General features: G+C 41.2%; 1 protein-coding gene across 1 annotated transcript; it reads right to left on the minus strand.

Annotated features, from left to right (window-relative positions):
* Positions 1-11,668: 11,668 nt before the first annotated feature.
* On the minus strand, positions 11,669-23,249 carry RAI14 (retinoic acid induced 14; the record flags this gene model as incomplete). The annotated part of the gene is made up of 11 exons (XM_010184196.1): positions 11,669-12,022; positions 12,274-12,339; positions 13,924-14,073; positions 14,869-16,392; positions 16,900-17,018; positions 17,359-17,416; positions 18,109-18,195; positions 18,887-18,973; positions 19,933-19,961; positions 20,646-20,824; positions 23,143-23,249. Coding segments are annotated over 11 exons (2,484 nt in total), but the record flags the coding sequence as incomplete, so codon positions are not given.
* Between the last annotated feature and the right edge of the window lie 253 nt (positions 23,250-23,502).

Genomic DNA, 23,502 nt, shown 5'->3' on the forward strand with positions numbered 1-23,502 from the left:
GTGTATGTTTTGGCGTCTGTATTATATTTATGTATATATAAGATGCTATATATTTTTAATAATCCTTACAGCTTTCATTTGTTTTTTATAGACTTGATGTTGCATTTAAATAAACAAGCTAACCTCTGGAATTAAAAATGCAAGGACTTCCTTTTTACTCCCTTGAAAACACTTGTTAGCCTTGCCTCTAAAAACTGAAGCTGAAAAAGCAAAAAGGGAATTTATCTCCTATAGGCACCGATTCCAGCACAGATGTTAAAGTGGTGTTGATGTAATACATTGCTACTTTTTACAGTATTCTCCAAGGATTTTTGTTTGTGTTTTGCTTTTTGTCTTTGGCTTGTTCTAAGCAATTGCACAAGGGAAAATATGAATACTAGCTGTATATTAGCCAGTTACTTTTCAGTGACTTAAAAATAAAACCAAATTTGTCTTGAAAGAGGATGACATTTTCAAACTGATGTTTTTTAATAGCAAGTGGTTTCTTTCTGGCAAATGCTGACATGTTTTGCTGCTGAAGCCATTAGACTTCTCATCGTGATTAATTCTTAATATAACTCAATTTCTTGGAATTTCTACTGATACCAGTTTACCCTTTTGTCTGTAGTACTGGTGTTGAATTGGTAAATTAAGATAGAAGTCATTACTCATAACTGTTCTGGCAACGTTACAGTTTTATAGTACGCATCCACAAGAGTACTGCTGCTGAAATGTTTCTGTACGTCCACATCCCTGTTCCTGCCCTGCTACTCTGCTGTCGCTGTTAAGAATCAGCAGGAGAGAGAAAAGTTTAATATTTTAATTATTTGTGAAATTTATTTGCCTTCTCAGTAGTCTATTTCAGCAATGGGGGGGACTCCTGAACTGACGTAAAGGAATGTGTACCTGTGTCCCATGGAGTGGTGTATTCATATCACTGTTAAAAAATAGGCCTAACCTCTTACTCACTGAAAAGGGAGTGCGGTTTCTGGAGAGTTCTGCAGTAGCCAGCTTTGTAGAGCACTGAAGTGGGCTGTACTAAGGTTGAAAGTTGCACTTGTCATTTCACACCTCTCCGTGGCAAACCTGCTCGGAACAGGAGGTCCACTGGTCCAGCTGGGTGTTGAAACAGATGCAGAGGCTGCAGAAAGAAACCAAAGTCTTCCTGCCTCGCTGCCGTGGGGTGCGAACCAGGAGTCAGTGATCTGTGGGTAATTTCCACAGGTTTAGACTGTAGTTGAGTTTTGTTGTTTGTCAGAAGATGAGAAAAGTGTTATGTTCGTATGTTACCAAGTTTATTGCTCCACAGTGCAACCGGATCCAAGTCTTTTGGGTTTATTTGAAGTTTAAAATGCCTTTTTTTGGACCATTTTTCACCTCTTGCTTATGTCAGCAAGAGTGTACTCAACAGTTGGCTTTTGTCGTCTTCCATGCAGATCATCTATTTAGTGCAATAAATTTTACATTTGAAAAACAATTGTAAATCTTTGAACTATAGGACTGATGATACCTAATAACATTCTAAATTACTCTTATTTACCATGTTTTATTTTTTTTCCTAACTCTAGTATTCAGTATAGGTGAATTTCCTTTTGACCTACTGTCTCAGTTTTTTTTCAGTGAAGGAATTATGTTCTCATTGTGAATTATTAATATTATGCCTGACTACTGAATGTTAAGAATGTTTTACCTAATCTGGATGGCAGGATAAAAATTAAGCAGAACATATCGCTTTCTTATTGTCATTTATTTTAGAGTATCAAAGTTCCTTGTATTGTGTTCAAGGACAATTACTGTGGCTTCACATTTGTACTTTTATGTAATCGCCTACAGATGTACTATATTACTTCTTAAAATAGTACTTTTAACAATTTCTTCTATAATCAAGTAACAGTGGTCATGGAAATAATACCCTGTGAAAGTTAGAACACCACAAAATACCAGAAAGTAGCTGTTGCATTTAATAAATAACAGCTACTCCATGATTTGTGCAAGACTTAATGTCTGTGCCCCAACTGGACCAAGTCAGGGCCTAGGCTCAAAGATGGGGAGGTGCTTGTGCACCGTGTGCCTTTGTGGAAATGGTTCTAGGTGGACAAAAACATGGAAAGTCTGGGCTACAGACTCCTCGCAGTGAGGCAAGGAGTGGACTTAGAAGCCACCTGTGATAGATTCTATTGCAGCTCTGCCTTCAAACTCAGTAAAATAAAAAGGGTGAAGAGGAGAATGACTGGAGGGCCACTTTGCTACTTTTCGACCTGTTAAGTTGCTGAAATTCTGTAAGCCTCCACTGTTGGGTTTTTTTAGTTTTCTACCACACTTTGCATGAGATCCAGAACCTGGGTGACAGAACCTGTAATTAGTTGCATCTCTTCGGCTTGACAAGTCTTTTCCCCTTGGAGACAACGGGAAACCTGCAGTAGAAGAAACATCTAGTTGATGTCTTTTCCTTCAGTAGTGTCACGAAAGTGACTTGTCATGACTCAGATTTTGCGCTCAGAATTACTGGTGGTGTAAATCAAAAAGATCTGGAGGTGAGAACTGGAGCCAGTGTTTTCCACCCCGATTTGATATGGCTTGCCTGCTCTGATTGAAGGCATTTGGGGCTCTGGGCAACCCAGATCCAGAGGCCACAAAACTGGCAATTGGCTTGTCCTCCAATTATTTTCATTTGTGCTTTTCAGAGTGAGAATTGACCTCAATTCTTCAAGAAGTCACCTCTTTTATTCTACCTGAAAACCACTGCTAGTCCTGGTCCTGACAGTCTTTATGCAACAGAACATGAGTGATGCCAGTGCTGATGTTCTCTCTTGCCACCCTGCACATTAAGAAGCTCTCATGTCTCTCTGGCTCTCATGTGTTGAGGTTCATCCACAACCAGTTGCATCTGTAAAGGCTGTTAAGTACAAAATTCCCCAAAAGGAATTGAGTTCTATACCTCTGTTTAGAACTTAGTCATGGGAATCGGTTGTTTTAATACCAAATTCTGCATGGATTTATAAGGTAATATATTCTTGTATTCTTGACTAGATGGGCCTTTAGTGAGGTTAGCAGAGTAGTTGGCAAAGTTGAGACAAGTCACATGCTGTTTCCTATAGGTGTCTGTTTTGAATTTCATTTTGTAGCAGCTTGTAAACTTCTAATAATCCAGCAGATGTGTCTTGCCAACATAAATGTGTGGAAATTGTATAAATAATTACAGTAACACTAAGCAGTGCTTTTGCTGACAGAACACTAACATTAAACTGAACAAATATGGAATTATTTTTAAAATTGAGCTATGATAGAATAGGGGCTTGATACCTTCCTGTTGAGACATAAACTCATTTCTATATTAATCTAGGGGAGGGAGCAGGATTGCTTAGGTATAAATGGAAGCTGAGATCCACAGGTGCCTCCTTCAGCCTCTTCCTGCCCCACTGCTCTCCTTAACCAGGCTCTGACGACTAACAGGGTGGTACATCAGCATTGATAAGTCTAATTGTAAGGGCTCTTCAGGGGAGTGAGTGTTGCAGAGGAATGAAATTGAGTGCCCACACAGCTCTGAGCGCTGTCTGGAATTAACAGGCAATGAGAAATGGGCTTGAATATCTACCACAAATGTGAATGTCTCTGTGCAAGTATCCTGGGCCTCCATAGAGATGTACACCCAAAGGAAGGCTAGAAAGATCTGAACTGCACAACAAGTCCAGGAAAAACTCCCCTCTTATTATACCATTGAAAATCTGCCCCCATGGAGGGCAGGGAGGCGGCGAGAATTTCATTCCCTCTGGAGTGACAGCATGTAGCAGCATTTGGCAAGTTTGGGTCAGCACCTTGGAAATCACCTGAGCCCAGTGAATTAGTTTGCAGATCAAAACCCCAGCAAGCCACTGGTCAGAGACTCGATGATAAACTTGCTTTGCTGGTGGATGGGTCTTGCTGACGAGCCTGGAGGAGGTGCTGGGTTTTCCAGTCTCCTGGCAAGACGCTGAGGGAAGGGATGAAGAAAGCTCTCCATGGAGAATTTAGCAGCCTCTATCCATTCCAGCTCAGATGGGATTGGCCAAAAATGAGCAATCCAGCAGAAAGCAGGAGGCCTCAATGCATTTCCTATATTTATCTAGTCAGAAAGCAAATCTATCTGTACACACATGTGGATTTGGCCTCATAAATGTCAACAGAGTGCAGCAGGGGATTTGCAGCTCTAGGGGAGGCCCGAAGCCAGTCCACTCAGGCAGCAACTGCAGGAGGTTTGTAGCAACACCAAGCTGTGTGCCTCTGCTTGGAAACCAGGCAGCTCTCCAAGGAGACACACTCCTCTTAGGACTTCACACACAGCTCAGCGCAGGTCAGAAATCAGAGGACCAAGCATTTAGGTGCAAAGCTGCTCCCGTGAACCCCAGCAGTGCAGTCTGAGGGCCTCTGTGCCGGTTCCCAGGCACCTGCCTGTGCAGGTGCTGCATGAGATGCTGGTTGGACACACTCCCTCTCCTGATAAACTACACAGAGCCATGAAAGAGGTCCCAGAGGAGCTGGGGTAAAGCCAGGCTGTTCCCTGCTCGCAGCAGAGGAGTGTGTGTTCCCTGCAAGAAGCCACTCTGTGGAGGTGACCAGGGGTCCCAGAAAGAGAGGTACAGGCCATGCAGAGCTGCACAGCCATCTTTTCTGTACTACAACCCAGACTGGGCAATCACACACAGCTTTAATTATGCAGATATTTGCAAAGGAATGCACTGATGGACACCTCTCAGTCAAAGCATCTGTAGAGGAAATGCTGCCAGCTTGTCCCTCTCCAGTCATTGGGCAGTGACGCAATTTCTTCATGTGGCAGCAAAAGCAGGAATTTTAGAAATGCTATGGGAAGCATGCAGCCACACTCAGACAGCACAGGGCTTTGGGGCAGTCCTGCTCCCACCAACTGCTCCCAAAACCCTTATGCATGTGATGTCTCCTTGTGGGGGACAAGGCAGGAGGAGCACTATGAGGAAGCAGGCTGCCCTCCGCATGTGCACAGGGATCCTTCTACCTGCCCTGGTGACCTTCCAGCAGGCACCCAGCTCTGCAACATCTGCACCATCCCCTGGGTCTGCAACATCTGGCCAGCTGTACTCACACCCAGCTGTGGCCCCACCAGCTGCTGAAGGCAGCACTGTTTTTTTGAGAGCTGCACTCTAATGCAGCACTGTTTGTTTGAGAGCAAGAGCCTAGAGGAGCTGTTTCTAGGAATGGGGCAGTGCAGACCTCTGCACTTTGTGTTTTCACTCTTGCAGATTTCCCACTGCAGGGGAGACTTTGAGGGGAAGGACTGCCAGGTTTAGCACTCTCCTGCCCCTACTTTCTATTGGTATCAAAAAACACAGCTTAGTCCAGCTCTGCTCCTGCTCCTCGACCAAACATTTTTGGACAGGGCTTCCAAGCGTGCAGCAGAGTGTGGGACTGTTGCTGCTTTAGAACAGGGGATGCAGGAGAGTGCTGTAGGTCCAAGCCCAGCCATCAATGGAGAGCATTTCGGCTAATCCCGAAGGGAAGAGTGACCACACCGGAGTGACAGCTTCCCGTACGACACACTGTGTTTTGATGCAGGCGATGGTTGCCCCACAAGAGCTGCCGAGCACAGGGTATCAGCTGCAGCATCAGCCCCGGGCAGGGTTAACAGCACATGGAGCATCCTGAGGAGGATGATGTCACCGAGATGTGCCTGTTTCCAATCTCCAGCTGCTGGTAGGAGGCCCCATTACCAACCGTCTGAGCATTTCAGGCTGTTGGAAAATGTGTGAGGAGGGCCAAAGCTGTGAATCTGGACAGATCAGCATGCAGGAAGGCTTTAAAAATAATAGACTGAAAAACTGATGATTGTGTAAATACCTGTGTTAAACTCATCCAGTAAGAGCCTGTCAGGGCAGCCAAAGGTTTGTGAACAGCGACAGATGCATTGCCATAAAACAGCTCCAGAACTACCAGTTCTATCACACAACAGACCCTCCTGAAGGCACTGGTGCGGCTGGGGTCTGGCATCTGCGGGATGAAGAGCACAAACCTCTGCTACTTGTGCCAAGGGGCAAACCCAACTGTCAGAGGACCTGTGTGGTGCTGACAACACCCCAGGGTCCCATCACCGGGTCCAACAAGACAGAGGCTGCCATTCCTCCTAGAAAACATTTTGTTACACACTATCGTAACCTGGGGAACCCAGCCCTTGTAGGTGTCACAAAAAGCACACAGCTTTCTCGCCAGCAGCAGTGTCTGCTGGTAAGGACTGTTCTGTAGCTGGAAAAATTGTATCTCAGACCTCCTCAACTAAGGCAAAACTTATTAAGCCACAGATTTTAATTCACTTCAGCTGCAGTTCACTACTGTAGATAACTCTAAGACAGAAGGTTTATGAAAGTGACTGTTGGCACGACGAGGATTAATTTGTTACTGTCCTGAGAAAAATATGGACATAAAACCAAAATAAAGTATGTTTCTGGTCTGTCCTTAGTATCTCCATTACTTATTTTCAAAAGGTTCAGTGAAGGATCCAAATAGAAGAGGAGGAGGCAGGGATGAAGAAAAGCATTTGGAAACTTCACTTCTATGAAAGGTTTTGCTGAGAGTTGGCTTGCAACCCATGAGCACTCCAGTGACCTGTGTCTGCAAAACCAGACGGTGTTGCTATCAATAAGGTTTTCAAGGTACTCCAACAAACTCTTAAACTGAGACATGACATTAAATTTGGAACACTTTTAGTGCTCCCTGTGGCAGACCAAACCACAGTGAATAGAGGATCTGAACCACTGATCTGTCCTAAAAGCCTTGCACTCATTTGTGTTGAAAATATTTGCTGGGTTATGCTTGTGTCTGCAGAACCTGTGCTGGGTTACACCACATCTGCCTACACTGCTGCTCCAAAACCTCAACACCTCTCTCCTCCAGGAGCTTTTCCATGCGTTTCCTCAATGTGCAACACCATAACCAAATGCACAGCTGCTTTGCAGTTGGATCCCAAGCCCTCCCACAGCAGCAGGATGGGGTCCTGGCTCCACAAGCAAAGCCACAAAAGGCAGCCTCTGCTCTAGGGCCTGCCCCGTGCTGGGAGGCCTGACCTCGTTGCTGGAGCCAGCGATTCTTCCCTGCAGCACAAGGCACTGCCATGGCTACGGGCAGATTGTTTCAGCCTTTTCTGGCTGCCTACTGCTCAGATGGAGGCTGGCATTCATCAATGACCTGGGCAATGGGACAGAGGTAGCCTCAGCACGTTTGCTGATGACACAAAGCTGGGAGGAGTGCCTGACACTCCAGAAGGCCGTGCTGCCATTCAGCGAGACCTGAACAGGCTGGAGAGTTGGGTGGGGAGAAACTTAATGAAGTTCAACAAGGGCAAGTGTAGAGTACTGCATCTGGGGAAGAACAGCCCCATGTACCAGTACAGGATGGGGGCTGACCTGCTGGGGAGCAACTCAGGGGAAAAGGACCTGGGGGTGTTGGTGGACTGCAGCTGACCATAAGCCAGCAATGTGCCCTCGTGGGCAAGGCTAATGGCATCCTGGGGTGCACTAATAAGACTGCGGTTAGTAGGTCGAGAGAGGTTCTTCTCCCACCTACTCTGCCCTGGTGACACCACATCTGGAATATTGTGTTCAGTTCTGGGCCCTTCAGTTCAAGAAGGACAAGGAGTGTCCAGCATAGAGCCACTGAGATGATGAGAGGACTGGAGCATCTCCCATATGAGGAAAGGCTGAGACAGCTGGGTCTGTTTAGCCTGGAGGAGATTAAGAGGATCTCAATAATGCTTATAAATATCTAAATGGCCTCCCTCGGGGCAGGTAAAGGCTCATGTGGACACCTCTGCTTCACTGCTGTGACAGCAGCTCTCCCACTGTGCCCCACAGGGACTTCCAGGCTCCTTGATTAACCTCCCTCTCAATTGCACACTCTAGGCTGGTACCCCACGCTGCCAAAGCTCCCCAGATCATAGCTTTTATGGTCTAAACACAAAAACACATATAACAAGTGTAATTTGTTTAGCTCTGAAACATTCAGAGCAGTGAAATCACATACCACCTACCTCCTTCCCCCAGCCAGCTAGCCACTGCTCAGGAAATCTCAGCTAACATGAAGTTGGGTTTAAAACTAAGTCACAGCTCCACATAGCAATACAGCATCTGCCTAGTGATATCCAGTCAGCTCTTCCACTGTCCCTCTCTTGGTTGCTTCTCCTGGGGCACTGGACTGTGGTTTACTGCAGCATACAGCAGCTTGGCTTTCTCTTGGCTTTGACTGCCTTGTGCCAACACAGAGCACGTTGGCACTTAGTTGAGCAGAGGAGTGATGGAAGGAACTCTCTGCCATCACTGAGCCCCCTGCTCAGCTGGCAGCTTCTTACCCCATGAGGTACCTGAAAAAACTACCTGGCAACTGCTTATTTTATGCTCAATCTCCTGTTCCCCTGGCCTGAGGGGAATGTCACTGATGCTCTCAGTTCTGCAGAAGTAGGACTGTGCAGAAAACATCTACAACATACCAAAACCAGGCACAGGTGGACCAATGACCACTTTCCTTTTTCTGCATAAGGGACCTGTGAGCAGGAAATGGCCACAAGCTACAGTGGTAGCGTGCACACACTTCAGCAAGGAAAGGAGCAAGAGGAGGCTGCTGTCCTGCTGGTGTGGAGCGTGCCCAGGTACCCAGACTCACCTATGAGGGTGAGCCATCCTTGAGCTCAAGTATTGGCCATGTGCCACCACATGTTGCTGGAGCCAGATCTGTCCATCAGGGAGACATGACACACTCAAAAAAGTTCTTGTTCGATTGCTGCTGAAATCTGAATCACTTCACTCTCCATCATCTTCTCATGCTCACCTGGCTTGGCAAAAAAGGGAGCTTATGACAGCCAGATGCCAAATAGCAAGGGCAACACCTGGTTACAGGGACTCTCATGTTCTTTCTCCAACAGAGAAAAAAAACCCAAAAAGGTGATCTTAATGCAGATCTATGCAGAGGTCTCCTCCCAGATTTCAACCCACTCGCAGTCCTCTGAAGTCTGCTACCACCATTTCTCACTATCCTCTACTGTGACAAGGCATGGGAAATGTGAGAAGAGCCAATATGCTCAAGCTGCACAGTCTGACTACCCATTTTGAAGACAAAATGCAGGACCGCCACAGGTCTGCCTTTTAAAAAAAAACAACCCGATATGCAACAAGGCGGGCATCCAGTCATTCTCAAGGAAAATAAATGGCAATTCAGATGGGAGGTACTGGGCAGTAAATAAACCACTGCCTGTGACAGCACAAAAGCCATCAAAGCAGCATGGTCTGCCCTGCCATGAACAGATTTTGCACACCAGTTCGCCAGCAGTCTCCTTCAAGTGAAACCCAGCACTGAGCAGCCTGCAGAAACTTTCTGTGCAAGAGGCTGAAGAGCTACTTGTCCCCCAGAATGTAACTAAAAGGGGTGCAAATTCCTGCCCTTTGTGTGTTCCACCCACAGACAGGAAGAAATTACTAGCAAATAAGTTACTGAAAAACTAGTTTCTCAAATAAAACTCAGGAAAGGGCTGTTTAACCATTGTTTAACTATTCTATAAGAGAAGTATACATATCCATATATCCATATGCATATACACATGCATATGTACTCTTACTGTAGTTCTGTGAGTGAAGTGCTAAGTGATAGACAATCACAGTTTTTGACTTCTCCAATCTGTGCTACTGCTCTAAGGTAGTTTTATACCTAGTTGGAATGCAGCCAGTGGTGAATGGGAAAACTCTGTTACCTCTAGCAGGGTGACCACATGAAAAATGGCTCTCAACTCCGCAATCGTATAAGAAGGCACAATAAACAAAACTGGTTGCACAAGGTTTGGAGTGGATATTTTACCTAACAGATGAAGAATGTTAATAATCAACTTGCAATCTCAGGAAGAAAAAACTAGTACAACTGACAGCCATCTAAACATGAGATATAGGACATATTTGTACTACATTAGAACACTGTAGTGAGATTTCCCTCAATACGAAAAATAAATGAAGGCACAAAAAGAACAAAGATGAAAAAAATGGAAATACTTTTATTTGCTGCATAAGGAAACTTCTTGTAAATTACATATAAAGAAACTTGCTATGCTGTAGTATATAATTTTCAATATTCCACAAAGATAATTGTAATAAATATACAAACCAAAACAAAGTAGAAGACTAAACCCATCAGGCAACCTACAAAATGGTTCATCAAGTTTTATACTTCGCAGCACTAGCATGCTTAAAATCTTGTTAATTTTGAAGTGCTGCAGCAAAATTCTTTTCACATTTCTTTGGAGCATTTTCAAAACCACCTAAATATAAAATACTGTTCAAAATTAGCAGGTATTGTTAAACCACTCAAGAAAAGTAACACCAAGGTCTAACTGAGGCAAAGGTGTTCTTTTTCTTTTTGGTTTAAAAATCCATTTTAGATTTGGCAGGGTTAGGAATTATCTGATATAAGTGCACTATGAATATAGTCAGCCTGAGGCACTGTTGACTCTTGTCATATTACGACTCTATATGAACTTCAAAGACTATATAGCTCTGGAAGATTTCTCTAATAGAGTCAAATCCCCTAACAAGAATAAACCAAGTACCCCAGTGAAGCTGCAAGCTGGTTAGAACGTTGTACCCTCAAGTGCAGTGTGTGCTTAGAAACATTTTCCTGTAGTTTCATACTATACCACATCAGGCATTTTTATCTGACTCCAAAAGTGCTGACAAAGGCTTTATTGATGCCTCTGGCCTCTAGAAACAACATGTAGAAATCTTTGACACCTTTTGCTGTTCTCTACCTATCCTTTCTACATTTTTTGAAACAGCAGGCTGAGTTGCATTTTACACTTCACTGCTCTGGACCACACTGACAGACAGGTCTATTATTCCACACAGATCTTTCACAAACTGAAAACACTTCACTATGTTTCACTATTACTGAATACTTGGGGGTATAAAAAGAAGCTCTCTAAAACACGATTACCTAAAAATATTTGTTAATAAGCTTAATGCAAACATTATGTAGAAAAAATGGTTTAGTTACAAAAAAATTCATTAGAGGGCCAATAAAAATATACTGAAGAGAAGATCTTTACAAAAGTGAGGTTAGGAAGTATGAGGCATTGACATTCACTGTAAACATCCTGTGTTCACTAGAATCCCTTGTCTAAAGTACATGTTCTGGTTTTGTTCCTGAGCTTCATGGCCAACACTTGCATAGATAGCTAAACCTATCACAAAGGGCTGTTTATACAGATGTTTCTGTACTGCTTGGTACAGAACTTCAATAAACTAATGATTTTTGCCTTTTGAAATAGTTTCAATCCCCTACCAGGCAATTCAAGGAAACTATGAAGCATGGTATGATATTTGTGTACTCAGTGCATTGAATGGGTTGGGACAGCTACCTTTCAGTGGGTTAATCTTAAATAACATTTCACTAAGAAGTATAGCTGTTTGATGTTCTGGCTTAGCACAAATACCCATTTCTGCTCACTGCTCAAGGCTCACTTCTACCCTGCCAAAGACTGCAAAGGGCAAAATGTCAGGAATCTGAGTGCTACAACATCTACCACCTAAGTCAGTCCCTGCTAAAAAGATGCAGTTTATAAACAGTACAGAAGATCTCATGGAGAATTTCACCTTTACCCAGGCAACATGAGAGGTTTCCTCCAGATTAACCTCCCTCTATTGGAGGAAGCTAGAAAGTACTTTAAGGGTAAATACAACATGGAGTGGCCTAAGTAAAATTCTGAAGAACATATTTGCATTTTGGATATGAAAAGCAGGCATGTGTTTAGTTACTGCACACACAAATGCACATGGGAAGTGGTAGAGACAGAAAAACAAATCCACCTCACGAACAGCACAATAACAAAAAAGCAGCAAACTGCCAATTTTAAATCTTATGTTAAGGCAAATCTAGATAAATATCCACAACAGGATTAATAAAAATGGGGAGTTTTCCTTGGCTTTTTTGTTTACTTTTTCTGTGATTGGCTTTTACACATCGACAAAATTTGTTTAAGCACTTTCTGGACATCTTCATCCATTTGACCCTAGACAAGGGGAGAAAGAAGAAAAGATGATTGAATTCAGGCATCTCACTACACTTTAGAAGATTTAAATACTATTTTTGAGGTACAGGAATTAGATCAATTTCCCAAAAGGAAGCAGTGTTATATTTGTGCTTAAACAGTCATACCTTTTGGGGTAGGATGTCTTGGATAAAACATGCAAAGCTCTTACTAGATATGCAGAAGAAATGTCCTTCATTAAAATACCAATACTGTGTGACTGACAACCATACCTGCACAGCATAGAGAAGATGCATCCTGTAAACTGAGACAATTTCCTGATGTTGTTTCTTTGTTTCCTAGAAAATAGTTAAGCAGAAAGTCAGAGGGCATTCAGAACTGTAGAATTCAGAACTTCCCAACAAGATTTAGAGATCTCTGGGAAATCACAAACAATAGTCTTGCACATGCATGGAGAACCAGCTCAGACAGTAGTGTGCCACTAGCCATCCAAAACATAATTTGCTTGGAAGCAAGGTCCACAGAAGCGCTGTAATTCTACCTATCCCAGTAAAAAAGCTGGTGAGATGGCATCAGGTGCAAGAAGCACTGAGCTGCACAGGTGTGGAAAGAGCACATACTCTGCTTCTGAGATTATCAGCACTGCCTCAGAATGGAGGAAAACCAATATTCTGGCAAATCAACCCTCAACTGCAACTGAGCTCTTCCCTGAAGTCAGTGAGCCATCTAAACATCAGCAAATGCCTTCCCAGGGAAGAGGAGGTGCATATGGAGGTCTTAAGCCATGAAATCCTCTGTTAATTATTACAAATTCAAACAAGGAAAGCCAATCTCCTTTTTCATGATCACAGACTGCCACATCCCAAATGCCATCTTTCCAAACAAATGTGAACCTTTAGAAAAGCTAGGCTACAAGTAGCAAAGAACTTCTCTGTTCTGTTTTACAACCTACCCACTTTCTTAATGTGTTGCTTATCTTTGCACCTAACACTGCTTTCCTTGTCCTTGAGCAATGGGACATGAAGGGTCATTTGGGACTTGGGGAAGTGGATTAAGAAACAGTCTAGATGGTTACCCTGACAGGATGCAGTGTTTAAACTGTCTCCATACCTATTTCTCCCCACTGCCAGGGAGTTTTTCTGCCCCATATGCATGTTTACTCTTCTGTCTGCTGGGGAAGGTAGGAAAGCAGATACCAGGTAAGCCATTTAGCATGTCACGATGGGAATTCTCCTTTCAGAGTTACTCCAGAGCTCTCAACAAAAGCCAAAAGGTGGACAGTACCTTCTTTTCACTCTCAGCAGTGAATTAAAGTGCCTCATCGGACAGGAAAGCTCTTGGAAATAGCAACTAAGACACAACTCAGTTTAGATGACTGGACCTTTCATGCACAAACAAGTACAATCTTAGGAAAAAAAAATCTTTAAGCAGTTCAGAGAATGAACTGTGCTCCCTATAAATAGACAGATTTGCTTGATTTGAAACTTCAGGCTTTCACTATTTTCTTCCAGAAAGTCAAACTTACTTTAGCTTAAAAATCCATAAAGATTTCACCTAGTGAATGTTATTCAGAAAGCACACTAATCCACTGCACACTGGCCATATATTTCACAAATCAGGGTCTCAACAGCAGGTCTGGCCACTACATTCCACTAAAAGTACAGGAACTTTGCTCCACTATTGATCTGAGGAAATATATGGGTGAAAACATCTTTCTTTACTTAGACTATTTCTAAAGAGAATTTGCTACTCGTAGAGTCCTAAATGTTTCAGAGAAACAGAGAAATTATAGAATTTCTGGAGGAAAATTCCTTTCCTTGTATGCACTGACTGATCCATTTTAAATAAGGCAGAGTGAAGAATGGCACACATATCTTTAGAGAACTGGGAATAATGGTGGTTTAACAAATTATCACACTTACAGCCAGTTGGTTTTGCAACTGCTTCACTTGTTGCTGTAATGCCTCCAGCTGCTGGCTTTGTCTTTTGGGGGCACTGGTCGAGTAGGAAAGCTGAGAAAGGCTGTTCAATGCTTCTTTTAATTTGGTGACTTCCTTGGACATTTCATTGATCTAGGGAGGCAAAAAATAGGTGTTCATGAAAAGCTGCAGGGCATACTGTATTCCTGTGGGTCTCATCTGGGGGTTATTTGTAACTCCAATTTAAGATGTGGGGAAAAGCAGATGTAAACTCAATGGACAAAGAGAGACATCACATAAGCAACAGTTTACAATGCTTCTTTATCCCTCCTCCTACCCCCCATCAATTCAAAATGCACTCCTTGTTCTGAAAGCCAGCAATATTTACAAACAAGGATTGCATTTACCACCTTTACAAACACTGCTGCCAAACATACCAAACCCAGGCCAGCTATTCACAGATAGCAAAATACATAGCTTTCTATAAAAAAATCTGTAGTGACAGATGATGGTATTTGCAGAGGACAGATAGTTGAGTCATGTTAAGGTTCAGATGACATAGTAAAATCAGAATGGTGAATTTCTGGCTTTTTTCTGATCTTTTGTTTCCTCATCTCCTCTGGAATCTCTTCCTGCTGCTGTAAATCCCGCTTCTTTGACTTCAGTTGCCTGAATAGTGTGAACCCAACTTAAGCAGAAATTAAGAGAGGTAAACTGAAAGATCATGCATATCTCCCCAGGGGAGGAAAACCAACTGCAAAGACAAACATATTGAAAACTTCTTTGACTTTGATATCTGAATTTTTAGATGATTTTTTTAGTAACCCCAAAGTTACTCGACACTGTGAAACTTGACACAATACTGTCTGTTAGGTCACCCATGCACCATTCAATACATTTTGCAGTCTGAATTAATATACTACTCCTCCACTGTAGTAAATCACTAACCTTTTTATCTTTATCCTCTTCTAGTCTTGATGAACTTTCAGAACATCTCTTCATTTCAAGAAGATCTTCTTGAGCTTGATGGTACTTCTGCTGAAGACCAGTCACCTCCCGTTCCTTCGCTTCAAGCAGAGTATGCATACCTTCTTTTTCTCCTTTCAAGTGCAAAACTTCATTTCTCAGCTTCATAACATCCAAGGACACGTTTTCCTTCTCTTGGATTACATCCTTCAGTTTGGATGACAAAACACCAATTTCACCCTCTAGTGATGACTGGAGCTTTTCATATGTAGCCCTGGGTACCATTGCTTCATTAATTGCAGCTTTTTCTTCCAGTAATTCCTTCTGTAGGCTTCTTAATTCGCTTTCCTTGTCGGTAAGCAGTCCTTTGAGCTCATTTATTTCTTCCTCCATTTCCTTTACAGTATTTCTGAGTGCATTCATCACCTGATGGTGTTCAGTAATTGGCAAAGAGTTTTGTTTCTGAGCATCTAACTGTTGCTTTAGTTCTTCAGCTTCATCTAATGCTTTTGTGTACTGGGATTTCATCTCAGATAACTCATTCTCTGCTTTGTGTTTCAAGGAATTTGTTACCTGCATCAGTTTCTCATGTTCACCTCTAGGAATGTAGCCCAAAGCTATATCATCTAGAGTCTTTCTCTTATAGTCTTCAAGCTCTGTTTGTGCTTCTTTGTACAAATGAGACAATTCACTAAGTTGCCTGTTTTGCTCATCTATCATTCTGCGCATCGCATCTTTCACTTCTCCAGCTTCAGCACTAGATTCCAACTGTGCCTGATTTGTCAGCTTGTCCTGTAGCCTTTTAATTTCCTCTTGCCCCTCCTTGTACCTCTCAATCAACAATGCTTTCTCCTGATTAATGTTATCAACAGCTGAACAATACAAATTCTTCATTTCCTCACACTCTTCCACAGACAATTTGCTTGTCACATTCTGCTCTCTTTCTTCAAACTTTTTCTGTAGCTCTCTCACTTTCTCTTTTTGTCTTTCACTTTCCTCCAATGCTCTCCTCAATTCTTGCTTAAGCATTTCAACTTCTCCACATGTAACCTTCAACCTACTCAGATCAGAAATGGTTTCTTCACTTTCAGAGGAAACAAGACCCAGCTTCATTTGCAATTGTTCATTCAAAACATCTTTCACAGCTTCCTCACACCTGTTCTGAGTTTCTTGCAACTTCAGGTTAAGGTCAGAACCATTTTCTGCAATGTCTGGGCTATTTAAATGATCTGTTTCTGGGATTCTAGACTGAACCTGAGCTTCTATGTGCTTTCTTTTGGCTTCAGAATTCTCTAATTTGCTCTGCACATCCTTTGAGTCTTCTTGGATGTACCTCATTTTTACTTCAGTGGGGCTTGTCAGCTTTTCTTGAATTTGGGTGGCATTTGATGCAGATTTCAGCTCCTGAGCCAAGAACTCATTTTGTCTATCTGTTGTTTGCTCTAACTCTGTTTGGGTTGAATGATAAGATTCTATGGTTGAATCTGCTTCTTTAGGTGCTCTTTCCTGTGCAAAAAGAAACCAAATAAATTCCACAATAAAAACAAGTACATGATTGTATTTTTTTTAGAATAGAGTAAGCAAGGAAATCTTGCCTTATCTTACAGAGACAGACAATTAAAGCACCATGGAAGAAAGTTTTAGAAAAATTCAAAACTCCGCTGCTCCCATTTAGTAATCTACACCAAGAGAAGGAAGTGCCAAGCTCCTCTGGAAGTCTGGGCTGATCTCCATAAGCTAATAATCAAAGCTTTGGAAATAAAAATTCTCCTAACACAACTGTTAACTTCATCTTTTAGAATGTGGTTATCATAACAAAGTTTTTCAGTAATTTATGGGAGAAGTGAGAAGATCAAAACACTGATTTAATCTTCTGAGGCACAGTCTTTCCATGATCTTACCACAAACAACCTCAATAAGTTGTCTTCACAGTACATCTCTTCAAAACAGCTAGCAGCTCTTTGTTCTGCTAGCAGATTAAGAAAGCACTAGAAAAGCACAAAAATATCTCACCTGTAATTTGTCCTGAAGCTCCTTATTGTGCAACGTCAAAGAGGCAATTTTTGCTTGCATCAACAGAAGGAGATCTTGCTGGTCAGCTTCAGAACTCACATCCAATAAACTACCAGCACCTTTGGAGAAAAAAGATTCAAAACCTTTCAAAAAGCTGAAATGTTAGCTAGTTACTCTAACCTTTCAAATTAAGTAGTTTGTTCCCACAACCACTGAGTTCAGTGAGCAAGAAAATTGTTCCTAGAAACTATTTCCCCAAAAATGTGTTAGATCCCCCACTAGAAGCAACATGTTTTGGTGGGGAGCTGCGAGCGAAATTACAGAACATTGCTGCTAATACTTATTGTGTCTTACATTCTAAGCAGAAAGGCACAGAGTATTTCTGACCACATTTCAACATTTCACCCCACCTGAAACACCTAACCAAATATGAAAATAAGGATCAAGTGTTATTTATACCTGCAGTGCTGTCACTCAGTCGGTCTTTATTATCTCGATGCAAAGAGCTGAATTCCTCCTGCTGAGACACCAAAATGAGACACTTTCATAGAAAGCAGATGTAAAGTTGGGTAGATCATTAAAGAGAAGTATTGACAGTACAGATATTGATGGATAAATCCTGGCAAAGTGAGTTTCTTTTACTTCTGGGGTCTTGTTTAATTGTAGCATGTGGCCAATATTTCAAAGTCTGCTAAAGCCACTGAAGTTCCATTGACCAATTCTCATTAAGTATTAATGAAAAATGGGCAACTATCTTATAATAGTTTGGAAGGCTGCAGTTTCTGTGATAAATAATAGCAATATATTGTGACGGTTAAAAAAACCAAACCTTAAATACCATAAGGAAAAGATCAAACAGAACACACTCAGCCGCTTCCCTTATGTCTGTTGATGAAAGGGTCTCTAATTTTTGCATTGCAGAATGCCATGCACTTTGCTGTTATTAGGTAATGAGCTCTAGCAGCATTAATACTTACTTTCATAACTATATTCCTAAATACTAATTTATGACCAATTCTATTTACATATTCAGTAAATATTACAGTAAACCACACTTACTTTATAAATTAGATTGAAATAGACTTGGATTCCTTTTTGTTCCTAAAACTCGGCTGATTAATTCACAGGAGACTAGATTATTAAGCAAATTAGATTATGAGAGACTGTACTTTCATTTCCTAAGGTTCATTAAGTACTGAAAACTGCTACCTTGCACATTTGGTCAGCAAAGAAAGTTTGCCCTTTTCCAGTCATGGGAGTTGAATTTGATGAGTGTGGAGAGGATAAATCACTAAGCTGTAAAAGATTTTATATAGGTCGATATGAATACATGCATGTACATATAACTACCTCTCTTAACACGAGCCTATATATGTGTGTGTCTATATATGTATACACACATATATACACACACACACACACACAGAAAAACACTCATTAAAGAGTACTTTTCCCTGCACTAACATAAGTCACAACTCAATGTTAGTTTCAAAGAGCAGATCTAATTATTCAGTCTTCTTTAAGTCAGTATTAGATAGGCAGCGTAGCTGCTACACAGGTAACATTTCTCTTCAACATTAAATCGAACTGCTAAACCACATTTTGATACTATATAAATCTATTTAAGTATTTTATATTCATATGTATATATGCATATAACATGTACATATATAATTAGAATATACATAATTATTTCCTTATGGAAGTCGGCAAAACCAGGAGACCTTCAACTTTAGATGGAAGAAGCAATTGTATGGTAAAATCTGTACAGTTGTATCTTAGACCATGCTGTATTTCAAGCAATTTTGCTTAGTTAACCTAACCAATACGTGCTTTCACGGTGGCATCCTAATGTCAGGAAAAGCACTCATGGTAAGACTGGCATATAAAGTAACAGTGACAGAGCAAATCCAGCCCATATCATTCATGTAATGTTCAAAACACTTTTCACCCCCTAAAAGCATCTCAAAATCAGTCTTTTCTTTACCTGAATAGAACTGATAGGAGGAGGTGGGGCTTTGCGTTTTTTTGGAGTTCCACTTCTTTCTGAACTTAATTTAGAGCCTTGATCATGCTGAAAGTTTCACCAGCCAGAAAAGGGAGGTTTGTTAGTTTGGTTAGTAAAGTTCAAGCAAGTTGTTTTATTAAAAAAAAATAAAATTGAAAAACCCACATTAATATCAACTTTAGCAGCCCATGCAGTGCCTTATTTTTTCTCTAAGTAAAGACTATATCTCTACTAACACAAAGATATTAAACATGCCTGACAATAAGAACTTGCCCCCTTGTAATCCATGCTTCAGTGAAAACAAACAAGATTTAGTGAAAAAGCAGAAGCTGACAATAGGTTTAGCACCAGTGATCTTAAATACTTCCGTTCATACACAGTCCAGTCATGCCATTCTTAACAGCTACCACCTCTCCACCAATTTCTGCCTGAGCTTCCTGGAAAACCCACCTCTGCACTCAGAGAAGGAATGAATCAATGCATTGCACCCTCTTCCACTTTCCAGACACCAGCAGGTCTATAAGGTCTACTTGCACTCCAAGATAAGATACTAAATAGAAAATGTAAGAAACTAATTTAATTGCCTAAATCTGCCGGGATTCTTACAGGTGGGGCTCTCCAGTATGATGTAAATGAGGATAAGCTTCAATTTTGTGTTTTGGAAATAGAACTTTTCTAGATAATCTTCTTTATAGTTTAAAGGAACAGGAAGTCCAAGTGCCAACCTCCTGCATTACACATGAGAAAAGCAAAGTATCTTCCCAGCACACATGTGCACATACACACACCCTCCCTTTTCTCACTGAGGGTGCTGGCTGCTGTTACGGAAAGAAGCTATGTCTGAAAGTGATGTTCCCAAAACATTTTTCAAATAAGCAACAAAATCCTCTCACATTACAGGGTAGTCAGTGGCAGCACATCTCACAGTGACATTTACTACTGCTTCTAGTCATGCCAATTGCTGTTTTTTCCTAAGTTACAAGCCTATATAGCTCAAGTATTTTTAAAACCAAAAGGGCAAATACCTGCTTTGCTTTTGTCGGTGACTTTGCATCTGTGAAGAAGAAAGGAAGTGGAATTAAGAACAGAGATCAAAGGAAAAGTTATTTGCCATTCCCAACCTATCTCTCAGCTCTACTTCCCACACTGCAAATACTTTAATTGGTTTTTGAATTCGTGTCTGAAATCTGAGAAAGAAAAACTTTGATTTCCAAATTGCAGTTGAACTATATCCTTCCTCTGCTGCTTTCTGGGTTTCATACTGAGATAAAATGTGAAGGATTGTAACAGTTCTTGTTCTGCTATAGTCTTGCACCATTCTTGCACATTAGCTTCCTACTTTAGAAATCCACCTCAGTTTGATCATAAAACTCTCGGTCTGCATTAGTTCCTTATCCAATTCTTCTACTGAAGAGTTAAATGTTCCACTTACTTTTTCACAAAATAAAAAAGATCTATTCCAAATTGTATGCAAGGCTTCACAATGCTGCCACATCACCTTACCTTTTCTTTCTCCAAAACTCCTCTTTTTGCCCTGCTCAGTGCTTTTTTCCACACTAAATATTAACATCTGTGGCAAAGACCACATTTTCCTGCTTTTGGGAAGCCTCAGCCATACCATCTTAAGGTGGATTTTGAAATTTTTCAGGCTACCTTATGAAGTAAATTTGTTCATTGCTAAACATACACGTAGCCCATTCAAGAAGTGACAAACTGTAGATCAGCATCTCTTACATACCCACATCCTGAGATAACTTTGATGACAGGAGATTCTGTATTCCTGTATTCTCGGAGAGCTTGGAGTAGTGCAGGGCATTCTGTCCAAAGGCATCTACTAAACTGACATCTGCACCTTTCTTGAGAAAGGCTTCCACCATGTTAAGGTTACCAGCTTCACAAGCCATCATCAAAGCAGTTCTGGCCAAAACACACACAGACCAAGTGTCAAGAGTGTTCTCTTTAAGTGGCAGCTCGTATTTTCAGGAATAAAAGTGTGACAGTTATTGTGCAATAAAGTTCAAGATATTGTCAACCTGTGTATTGACACGTAGATATAACCGTTGTCTGTCCTTACAAACACCTGCCTGTCCCTCCTCCTCTTCCCCATACTCCCCAGCTGGACCTTCTGCAAAGACCTGGCATGCTCTGCACATGTCTACAAACATTTCTAAAAATGGGTTCCAGAGGCTAAGAGGAGAGGCATAGACAGAAATGGCTGTAAGATAAAGTCAGACTATCAAATCTCACTGCCACGCTCCAGTTACAGCTCTGCAAGTGGTGGCTCAACATGAAAGCATTTATTTAATTGCTGCTCTCCTTCACATGTTGCTTTAAAGACAAAATAGACACACAGATTTCAACCAAAAAGCCAAACAAAACTCAAAGCTCTTCAGTCAGACTGATGGGTCTTCAGTCAGAGGGATGGGTTTGACCTCAAGACCTTATCTACTCTCGGTTAAAAAAAAAAAACAAAACAACCAAAAATTCATTAAAGCACAATCAATTCCCTCTCCAACACAGGGCAGCTAGACAGTGCCAGATCCTAGAGAGGATCCTAAGGGTAGCAAAAAGAGTATTTTCTTAACACGTTGTATCTGTTTTTTTCAATGACTTGAAGGGGGTCATAAGAAACATACAGAATAATTAAAAAAGACACAGAAACCCTGACCTTTCAGCCATGTTCCGATATTGCTTTCCTGCTTGGGCATAATTCTCCCTTCTCAACATGTAAATATGCCTAATAGGTTGGCCAAGTTCACTGGCAAACACACTCCTCAGTGCAGACATGAAACTGAAAAGTTACCACAGTGACAGTATGTGCTAGATATTAAGATGATCATACTCCCTATAATGGGTGAGCCCTGGAGAAGTGATGGCTGTTGCAGTTCTGTGCTAAAAAGCAGTGGTGAGTGGCAACTTGGATAACACCTCCTGAGTCATAGGGATGGTTTTAGATTACCAAAATAACTCACTCAGTCTGGGTAAGACAGGAAACTGGAGATGCCGTTTTCAAAGGTTATCCCATTCCTTTCCCAATGAAGCTTCTCCTTTTTCAGTAAAAACTTAAACACCTTTGTGAACATAAGATGCTAGTCACTCTCCTCACCAGAAGGAACGCAAGATGTAAAATGGTATATTCTGTGTTATATCATTTTCTTGCTTCTACACACAGTCCTTTCTTATAAAAAAGAAAATACAAATACGCAAGTCTGTCCTATCTATGACAGAAACGCCTCCATCCAATTAAACTAGAAACTCTTAATGATATTGATTAAACAGTAAGAGTGAGGGGAAGGCAGAGGTCCCAGAGTGAGCACCACCTCAGATTCAAAGCACCAATGAGGCCACTCTAATCAAGCAAGATGAAAAGAGATTTTCTTTATAGACAACTTCATGCACTAATAAACTTTGAACCGATAAAAAACAAGTTAGGGTCCAGTCTTCTCATCCCAGGTGCTGTCAAAGAACAATATGAGCATTGTATCACATGCAGTAAATCAAGATTGCTCTCAGGTATAAATGCCAAGTCTTCTCAGCAACTTGCTTCATCTTCATAGTTTAACCAACTGTTTTTATAAACAGATTTTATTAAAAAAGCTTTTTTCATAAACAGTCCATAATTTTCAAAGACTCTTCGTCTTCATCAGTACCATCAAAAATGTGCATTTTTCACTACAAGGATGTTGCTTTTTAAAAACAGTTTTCTGACACACGCTCCATCTATTAACATAACAAATCTCTAAGTGACACCTTCTAAGATGGCAGCATCTCCACTATGTAGCTTCACTGTATTTTTCTCTTGCTGTTGTGGCTGCATGATGGTAGAAAAATGAACCCTCCAGAGATCTTGTTCCAAAGTAACAGATTTAGGATTTAAGTTGGAGAAACTAACTCATGCCAAGAAGAAGACAGTGTTTAAAAGTGGGACACTTATAAAGGGATGTGTGGGTAAGTGCTATCAACCAGATTCTCGTAGGAATTAATTTAAAATGGGATTTACTGCTTTGGTAGCACAAGGGAAATCTTACAGGCACATCTAGTGTTACAATTAAATAGTTTCTTTTCCAACTTTCCCTTTAGGCAAAATTCTGTAAGCCTTCTCAACAATCATGGTATGCTGCCTAGTACAGAAGGCATTATTTCACCTAAGAACCACAATTTTGGGAAGGATTTGAGAAGAAAGCTTCATTTGACAGTCAGCCTTAGGGAAGAATTAACATGTTAACCTGCCATACCTTCCATTTTTATCCCTGGTATTGATATCTGCTCCATGATCCAGAAGGTATTTGCAGACTTCCGTATGACCATTCTGTACTGCAAGCAGCAGAGGTATGTTCCCATCCTAGGAATGCATTTAAAGAAACTATTAACAATAATCCATCCACTTTCAAATATCACTTTGAGATTTAAAGGTCAGCTATGAACTTGACTTCTAAATAGCACAAACAAGGCATTGTCAGTACATTTTTCTCATGTACCATAAATGTAGCTGATTTTACTAGAATTTCTTTCTTGACTACTAGGGTTGCAAAGCATTAAGAATAGGAATGCTTTTTGCTGTTTGTACTCACAGAATCACAGAATATTAGGAGTTG

Source organism: Mesitornis unicolor, unplaced genomic scaffold, assembly GCF_000695765.1.
Source record: "Mesitornis unicolor isolate BGI_N332 unplaced genomic scaffold, ASM69576v1 scaffold11455, whole genome shotgun sequence".
Taxonomy (NCBI): domain Eukaryota; kingdom Metazoa; phylum Chordata; class Aves; order Mesitornithiformes; family Mesitornithidae; genus Mesitornis; species Mesitornis unicolor.